This window comes from Magnolia sinica, chromosome 10 (assembly GCF_029962835.1).
Source record: "Magnolia sinica isolate HGM2019 chromosome 10, MsV1, whole genome shotgun sequence".
Lineage (NCBI taxonomy): Eukaryota > Viridiplantae > Streptophyta > Magnoliopsida > Magnoliales > Magnoliaceae > Magnolia > Magnolia sinica.
In genome coordinates, this window is record NC_080582.1 from 2779144 (window position 1) to 2788753 (window position 9610).

The following is a 9610-nucleotide window of genomic DNA, read 5'->3' on the forward strand; positions in this document are numbered from 1 at the left end:
AGTCACGAATTTCAATCCTTCTGGAAGCTTCTTCAATCACAGACAGGCTTTGATCTGTGAATGTAAAAGCCTCGGCATCGATCCTTTCTCTACTCGCCACTCCTCTAAATTAACCATTCAAAATGTAAGGATTCAAGTCGAGGAAACCCGTTTGCAGAACAAGCCATTTCTGTTTCCACATATGAACCATTGAGCAATCTGAGAATGCGAAGGTTCTTCAGCTTCTCCAATTTCATGAGTGGATCTTGCTCTAAAGAAGTGTATTTCAAGGTAAGCTTAGTGAGGTTTGTTGGGAATTCATTACACTCTGATAGCTTCTCTAACTCTCAACTTACGTAACTTGAGGAGATGCGTAAGAGGCAGCAATGCAGGGAATTTCTGTAGATTGTATGTGGATGACACAAACAAAGACTGGAGGCCGTCCAATTCAACAATCAATTGATACAATATCTCAACATATGTTCCACCACAATCTAAAGATATTCCTAATTTTCTAAGATTAGTGAGCTTCCCCAAGCAACCATTCATCCAATTTTCAGCCTTTACTCGTGATAGAGTCTGCAGATTACTCATCCGCTCAAGCTGCGGATGCCCTTCTGTCACACTCCAACCTCCCCACACATCATCCAGGCACTTCACTTGGAAATGTCTTAACTGTTTCATCTTCTTGATTGCGCTTGGTATTTTGATGTAATGATTAGATGTCACATTCAGCGTTTGTAATTTGTGAAGATTTCCTATCGACGATGGGAGACTTTTTAATTCGGTGTCTGTTCACCCAATGTATCTCAAATGGATTAGTTCACCTATTTCACTCGGTAGCTTTTCTATTCGTGCGCCATGCAGATCTAATACTCTGAGCAATTTAAAGCTTCTATAAAGAAACTTCTCTTGTTTACCTTCAAGATTATCTCTGTCTGGGGTGAATAACAACAGCGCTCGAAAGTGCAGAGTAGAGCAGTTTAAGGAAGTGTACATACTTAGATATGGCCTGATGAACTGCGAGTTGACGGGCTCTGGATGAAGGAACATTTGTGTTGCCATGATGAACTTCAAGAAACTTATTTTCCATTGCTTTTGTTATGGAGAGATCTCGCAAAAGATCATGGATACGGCAGCTTTTAATACCACTGCTGGAATTTCTTTTTGCAACTTGAATCATACTCCGCTGAATCAACTCTATTAGAAAATCTTCTCCTACTTCTGCCAATGTTTCATGTCCTCTCTCTTGTAAGAATCCTTCTGCAACCCACAAATGAATCAATTTCTCAGCTGAAAACTCATATTCTTCTGGAAAAATGCCCAAATAGAGAAAACAAGGTTTCAATTCATAGGGCAGATCCTTATAGCTCAAAGATAATATTCTATAGATCTGGGGCTGTCCTTCAACAAATTGCCAGCTAATGCTCTTCAGTACTTTCTCCCACTCTTTTGTTTCTTTCCTTGATAGTAGCCCTCCAATGACAACGATTGCAAGAGGTAGGCCTTGACACTTCCCCACAATCTCTCCCCCCAATTTCTGCGAGTCTGGAGGGCAACTCGTATCTTGTTTTGGGAATGTTTTCTTACAGAACAAGTTCCAGCTCTCATCTTCATTTAGAAACTGTAATTCATACGGTGAGCTTTGCGCATCTGCATATAAAGCTACGTCTTTGTTGCGAGTGGTGAGCATGATCCTACTTCCATTATTCATATCTGGAAGAGCATCCTTCATAGCATCCCATGCTTCATTTTTCCATATATCATCTAATACCATCAGATATCTTTTCTCTTTCAAATTCTCAGAAATTTTATATCTCAACTCTGCAACATTCATTTTCTCCACTTTCTTCAGCTCTTCTTTGGAAATCACCATATAGCTGGTTACGATATTCTGCAAAAGATCTCTCACAGAATACTCTTGTGAAATAAAAATCCATGCCTGAAAGTTGAAATATTTCTTAACTTTCTCATTGTTATAGATTTTCTTAGAAAGAGTCGTCTTACCGAGACCGCCCATTCCGACTAAAGAAACAACACAACGCCGCAGCTCTCCCTCCATCAACTGTTCGACTAATGTCTCCATATCTTTCTCAAAACCAATAAAATCTGGTTCTTGAACATTAGGAGAAGTGAGTCTCCAGTCTTGGAAGCTAGAGCTCGTCCCTCCAATGCTTTCGATGCCGTAAGTCGACCGGCTTTCTGAGATCGCACGGCTTTCTGAGATCGCACCGATCTTAATCTTTATACGTTTGATCTAGACTAACCCCACCTTATGGCGAGCCATCAACTCCTTGAAGATTAAAGCGTACTTCTTGAAGGAACCCATGATTAATCCTCCTTTCCTCAGGGGTGCTATTCTGAAGATGAACATGTCGATGACGTCCTCGACATCGTATGCTATGTCTCTTACATCCTGCACCCAGTTCTTCACTCTCCCATCTCCTTGTTTTGCATCTGCATCTTCTAAGAAGCATTGCATTCGCTTTAGTTCTTGTTCCATCCATTCGACATTGCCACGCACTCCATACAAGAAGATAGCTTCTTGAAGGAGAAGATCACTGAGTTTTCCCACAACAAGAGAGATGATGGAATGGGTAGTGGCCATCGTTTGCTCTCTTTCTTTTCACTGTTTGGAAAATCATATAAGATGAAAGCTTTGTTTTCATGACTTTCACCTTACAACTTGCTCCTCTATTTGCAGGCTTTGTTTTGTGAGATGGTTCATCAGTGAATTTGGACCGTTGATCTAGTGAAGCAGAAAAACACAACAATAGATAACTGTCTAAGTGATCCATGGTGGCCCAAATAGATGAATGATCCATGGTGGTCATTGAAACATTCACTCCACTTTCACAAACAGAAAAACTTGATTTTGGTTTCATTGGTATCTGATCTAAACCGTTGGTCTAAAGGACCCTACCACCGATGGATCTTCCCCAGAGAATCTCCCCGATTGGAAGATCCCATCCTTCAAATATTGGCCTCATTTTGGATGTGTAATGTTGTAATTTTTTCTTAAAAGTCTCTCCATACGCCTACCAATTGAAGGGCGGGCAGGATCCAGTACAAAAATGTGGGCCCACAATAATGTTTTAATGACATCCAATCCGTCCCAAAAATCAAATTGGTAAAAAAATTCAGGTGGGCTACACCACACTGAGCCTGGGTACTCCTTCCATTAAAAATCTTTCAAATTGTATGTGGGGCCTAATGTATTTTTAAAAATAAAAAAAAATAAATTCCATCTAATCCATTTAGAAGATGCAACCGGCCATGATGAATGGACAGACAACAAATCTGTTGGAGTTGCAAACCCAAAACCCAGTTTTCAGGTGACTGTTGATCTTCCAATGCACAACAACAGTTCCCATGGTGGTGTTTTGGAAAAATGCAAAGGCTGTGTAGATTTTTAGAAACATTAAATATTGGAAGCTCCTAGTAGGGGTATAGTAGTCATTTCACAGTTGATGCAAATGCTTATAAAAAGGGCACTTGTGTATCCGGTTGATGTAAGAAGCAATTGTGCAGTAGCAAGAAAAACAGCAGCAAGTGAAGAAGCAAGTGTAAAGTTTGCAGCAGCAGTAATACAATTTTTTATAAAAAGATAAGGTTCTGTTTTGGTCTCTTCTCTCTTCTAAGGAATAGTTTTTTTTACTAAGTTGTTAAGGCTTTGTAAAGCTAGTATTTCTGTTGTTTTGAAGCAAAACAAATCTGGCTTGTACAGCTAACAAATTCAGGCCATTCCAAAACTCAGGTAGCAAGCAGTATGTGATTTTAGTGCTTCTAGGCATGATTTTACATGGTGACGTGGTCCATTTGAGTTTTGGATGGACTGGGTTTTATTAGCCAAGGAGACTAATAAGGGGAAAAAAAGACGGACGGAATGGATGTCATTCAGAACATCAGAGTCGGAGTTGATCTCAGACGTCCATTTGTAGTACTTAAGCCCAACATTAGAAACGTTTGTACTCATCTGGCTTCATTGAAGGGATAGAATTATCCCACTGGAAGTTCTTTTTACTAATTGAACGGTTTTGAATCTTTAGATCACTAAACGCTGAAACCTAAAATCCCGAGGTCACCGGGCATTTCCTTGGGCAGAGGATCATTTGATTCTCTGAAATACAACAAGAATGAGCTTTCACCCTATGATTTCTTTGGTGTATAGATAGATAGATAGATTTCATGGGCTAACATGAAAAAAAAAAATTAATAACCAGATGATCTGATCCATCCTTGATTTGGCCTTATTATCTATAGCCATCCTTTTCCACAACCACTGATAGGATGGTCAAGTTTCCTAACAGAAGTGATTCTTTAGAAACTTCGGTGGTCCATAATAAATGGATGGATCAATTTGTTGATTGAACCTATTCCTTGTAAATGATCTTGACCGTCCATGTTTAAGGCCATAATGGTTAATATTTGTCAGATCAGTTTGATGTTTTCATGGTAGCCCATGAAATATTGGTTGGACCTGATAAACCGTCGAGATTGATTGATTGGTCTAAGTGATAGACTTACATAGGTTTCAACACTGAGACCATTATTTCCGGCTCGTTTTAGGGCTTAGGGGTTGAGCCCCAAATTGAAGCATATTGACGCAGGGGAGGACGTGAGGTCGAGCACCGTCTTCCTCAAGAGGATAACTATTCCGAATCCACGGAACTTCTCTGGACTCCTCACAGAGACTTCTCGAATCCACGAGGAAAGAAAGCAGAAAATAGAAATAAATTCTAATAAATTCGAAATTGATTGATAAATTAATAAAAACGAGTTCACAACCCTTTAAATAGGGATACCAACCAATAAGAAAGAAATCATAAGCAAATTAAAACTAAAACTCCTAGAAATTCGCAACTTACTATAAATAGTAAATTTACTTTTTTATAGTAAGTTTCGTATGTGGCTTAACCACGTTATTCTCCTAATTATTCTAAGTACTTTTCATGTTGGACACAACTCCTAAAGCCCAACGAATGAAGAGTTATAATCAAACTAAAACTTACTATTTATAATAAAAACGGAACTAAACATGGAATTTCATTGTCAATAGGATGGAATCTCGCAAATTTGACGTGGGCAACCCGGCATTGGTTGGCTAAAGTAGCTCGTCCTACCCCAAAATCATATATGGTACGTCGAGTAACTCATTCCGGTTTGCTAGATATGCCTGTTTTATGGTTCTAACGGTCTTGATGATTTCTGTCTCTGATCGGGCCTTTTCTGATTCATCTTGGACATGAAAGTGTTTGCGGCCTGCTCTACATCATATATCCACAGCTCATGTGGACCCACCAACGTGAATCACGTACCATTAAAATCTTAACGGGCGCTTCTTCAGGTTTTGGATCATCTAATATTTGTGTTTTCCCTTCATCCATGTCAGCGTGACCTTATAAACAGGTTAGTTGACAAATAAACATTACTACGAGTCTTACAAAGGTTTGAAAGGTGATGCTTACAAAAAGGCAATCTGCCACACACATGGCAGCATGGCATGCTTGTAAAGGATCTTGGACACTCATTAGGTGGAGACCAATGTATTCTCCCAAAAAACAAAAGATAGTCCATCCATGAGGTGGGCCACATGTATGCATTAAATTTAGACAGTATCTTTTCTTAAGTAGTCCATTTTTGTTATACAGGTAGAGCCCACCTGATGAGTGGGCTAATCATGTTTATGGTAGTTCACACACTACAAGAAAAGAGATCTTTACTGTAGCCAAAACTGCCGGTAAAGGTCAGACAGGCACCGATAAAGGGTCGTGTCGCTAAATCCTTTATCCGCGGTCGGATCATTTTTACTGGCACTTTTGATGGCCTCTGCTATAAAGTAGACTTTACTGGCGATCATTGTCCTCTACCGTTGCTTTTGTTGGTTGCAGTTAAAGACTGAAGAAGCGCTGGTAAAATTTGGAAACGCGCCGGTAAAAGTCTATGTATAAGTGCTGCAAAAAAGTTACTGAAAAAGATACGCAGAAACATTGGAAAAGGCCTTCCGAAGCATCGTTTAGACATATCAAAGCACCAGTATAAGTGATTTGTTGCTACCGGTAAATCTTGGAAAAGCGCTAGTAAACGTTTACTTAAGAGTCGTAAAAAAGTTGCTGAAATGCTGGGAAAGATCCATAGAAACTCCGGAAAATGTATGCCGAAGTGTCGCTTACACATTAAATGGCCGATATAAGTTCATTGAAGCACTGGTACATATCTATCAAAGCACTAGTAAAAGACTCCTGAAAAGCCAAGCATAATTCAAATGTCATGAAATGACCGTATATACCATGGAAAATGCTTGAAAAACCTTCAAATATGCCCCGGTAAATTTTTTTTACTGCTTGTAAAGGTGCAGACCGCTAGTTACTTTTTTTCTTAATCCATTTGATTGTTTATATATAATTGGAACATTTATTGTTTTTAAATATTTAGAATATAAAAAATGTTGCACAACACGATTAAAAATGAATACAAAATAAAATTGTATTACTTTACAATGAAAAATATATAATATTTACAATAATTAGTTGAAAATGTTCTGAATACATATAAAAAAAATCCCTCCATCCAGCCATTATTTGTCTCTGCCTGCAACCTGCAAGACAATATAACAAAAAGAAATTAACTACATTTCAATCATTTCCTGTGATTTGGATTGCGTATCCCATGACTTGGTTCATGTTACACAGTAAAGTAATGAGATTGTTTGGAATAACCTCCAATCTCTGGATCTGCTTCTGATCATCACCTCCAATCTCTTTAAGGAAAAGCTAGCAGTAAGACGAAATTGAAAACACATAATTATAGGCTTATTAATTTGGGTGAAAAGATGTACATGCCAGAATGCTAAGCTCAACAAATAAACAAAAAAATAAAGAAAGTGAAAAAAGAAAAGAATGATGAGAAATTAAAGAAAAGAATTCTGTTTAGGAATAAACGACTATGAACATACCTTTGTCTGCCCATATGGGTTCATTGCCTTCAACTCAAAGTCCTCAACACATGGAATTTTTTTAGGTTGACCATAAACCGTTGCAGATGAAGAGAACACCAACTAACTAGACAAAGTAGCAAGATGCAAGATACAATGGTTAAAGATCATAAATATTCCTGAATATGCAAGTCAAAGCGGCCGCATTCGTCATTTCACCATTGCTGTGTTTAGTTGTACCAACTCCTAAAATCCCACAAAAAATAGCTATTGCATTGTCTAAGTTGTCTTAAGGCCAAGGATGGTGGAATCACAAACAAAACCAGTCCATATAGGTCTTAAAGGAAAAAAAAGGTTAAACAAGGCTACTATTGACTTGGGTCTCGAGAAAAATTATTCACAATTATAGAGATTTCTACTGTCACTAAGAATTTCCTAAATCATGAAGCAGATCTCATCTGGATATGAATTAGAGCTCATTATTTCCAATGCAACAATAAAGACCCATGGTTTACCTTTAAAATTAATAATCTATCAACAGTTAAAAAACACAACGTCATGAACTGTTTCTCTCTCTTCATGAAATAGCAATGAGCCATATGTAGCCTAAAAAACTGTATAATTTTGTTCCGCACGTTTGAATTCGCATACTTCTGCTCGGTTCCTTGTCTAAGGATCTCTCGCTCTAGTGTGCTCTCTTACGCTTCGTTCTTCGTTCCTTTTTCTATGCAGGGATCTCCCTTGTCGCTCGCCCTCTTGCCATGGCTAGCTACTCCCGACCGCCTGTTCCTGCCTCCTGTGCTGACGCTCTTGTCTATGATCGTGCTGCTCGCGAAAGAATGTTGGCTGAGGGGATTGAACCCTTATGTGCCTTTGGGGTTCCTATTGCTAATTTTACCTATGAGGCTGTTGTTATGGCTGGCTATTCAGTCGATAAATTCCTCAGTCACATAAAGGTTCTAACTTCTCTGACCGATGTTTACCTTGCTACATCTTACTTTCGTGCCGCTATTACCGCAGGTCATATTCGTGGAGTCACGGCCCTCACTATTGATGAGATCTGCCGCGTTTGTGCTGCTCAAGAGCTCTGCAGGTGCCAGCGCCCCCAGCAGGTCAATCTTCGCCATAAGCTTCAAACTGTTAGACAGGTCACATGCCTTGTATAGCTGATTCTATAGATAGATGTATAAATAGGAGATTTTGTATTTATCATTTTACCTTACATAGTCGTTGTAAAACTATATATTCATCCCTTTGGGGTTATCTCAAATACACGGAAAAGCAAAGGAGAATCATTTTCCTCAAAGTTTTTTTGCTTTGTTTACACATACTGGAGCCCCTCCTGCCTCCACTCCTGCCGACGTCGCTCTCTCTATTCTTCTCGGTTACGAGATCTCCAACATGAGCGGGGACCTGAAGGCCGCTCGTGCGGCCGCTGAAGAGATCATTGAGCGCCATCGCCACACCATTCAGAATGCCCAGAATGAGTTGGACCGCCAGATTGCCGAGATTAAGACCCTTTATCCTGCCGCTGCTGCGTGGAATGAGGCTGGAATCTCCATGTCTATAGTTGTAACGAGGCGGGCTTGCCGCCTGGTGTACGTGATGAGGAATGTGTCGCGCGTGCCGTTAGCAAGTATCGTGCCCAGATCCGTCAGAACATGCTGATTGAGTTCGCCCGCAACCCTGCTACTGCCCAGAACATCAACAACTACGCTGCTTACAAGATTCAGCAGCTCGAGCAAGTCGGTGACCGAAAGAAGGCGGGGACTTTTCGTCGCCACCTGGCTGTCACGGGTGGAGACGTACCTCCTCAAGCTCCCTATGTTGCAGAGACATCAGCACCTGAGCCTGGTTCCGATGGGGAAGCCGCACCCGCTGGCGACATCCACGTGCCGCCTGTTGGGGGAGATGTATAGATGCTTGGAAATTCATTGAGATACTCCGTGGCGAGTCAGATCTTGGGGAAGGGCAGTTTGGGAATGACATTGAGGAATGGATGCGATGGCTGAATCATAATCCCCTAACTAAGTATCTCAAGCCACTACGCCGACATAGAGGGAAGGAGATCCAGCCGGCAATTGGGGCTGACCAACTTCTTAAAGTCCACGATGCATTCCAGGCTCTCCGCACACAATTAGGAACGGGAACGTGCCCTAGTCCTGAGAGTTACTCTATATGGCTGTCAGATGTAATTAGGCGTTATACGCCTCGAGCATGATATGTAATGTAATGTATTGCATGACCATTGACTGTGTGAATGAAATCCCTTTTTTAATGGGTGGGAGTCAACCGCGTGTGGACCCCATCCTCCAAAAAAAAAAAAAAAAAGCCTAAAAAACTAACAAATTAAGAAAGAAAAGAGTACTGCTTTGCATAGGCAACTGAACTTGACCTGTGAAATCTTCCAATGTATGTGGACCATGGTCAGTGGTTGGAACTCATGACACAGTAGGCGTCAGCGGCCAACAGTGCAAAGAAGAAGAAGACGAACAAGCAAAATAATTATCTTAACCATCTGGGTTAGCTTGAAAACTGATGGTTAATGCAAAATGGCCTCTCTCTCTCTCTCTCTCTCTCTCTCTCTCTCTCTCTCTTTTCAGCTGTTCATTCCCAAGCCTCTGACTGCAGGATCATCATTGTGCAATCAGCAACATGGCCCATTACCATCTGGGTGACAGGTTCCAGCCACTGACC

General features: G+C 40.5%; 1 protein-coding gene across 1 annotated transcript; it reads right to left on the reverse strand.

Moving 5' to 3' along the window:
* Nucleotides 1–907: 907 nt before the first annotated feature.
* LOC131257610 (disease resistance protein RPP13-like) lies at nt 908–2587 on the reverse strand. Its single transcript, XM_058258391.1, has 2 exons — nt 2305–2587; nt 908–2199 (listed from the first exon to the last, which is right to left on the reverse strand). Exons 1-2 carry the CDS (start codon nt 2585–2587, stop codon nt 908–910), a joined length of 1575 nt encoding a protein of 524 aa, XP_058114374.1.
* Between the last annotated feature and the right edge of the window lie 7023 nt (nt 2588–9610).

Excerpts from the sequence above, each read along its gene's own strand:
- LOC131257610 (XM_058258391.1), bottom strand. The coding sequence starts at position 2,587 with ATGGCCACTACCCATTCCATCATCTCTCTTGTTGTGGGAAAACTCAGT. Across the intron at positions 2,200-2,304 it reads GAAAGGAGGATTAATCATGG|AAAGCCGTGCGATCTCAGAA; the intron begins GTTCCTTCAAGA and ends GTGCGATCTCAG.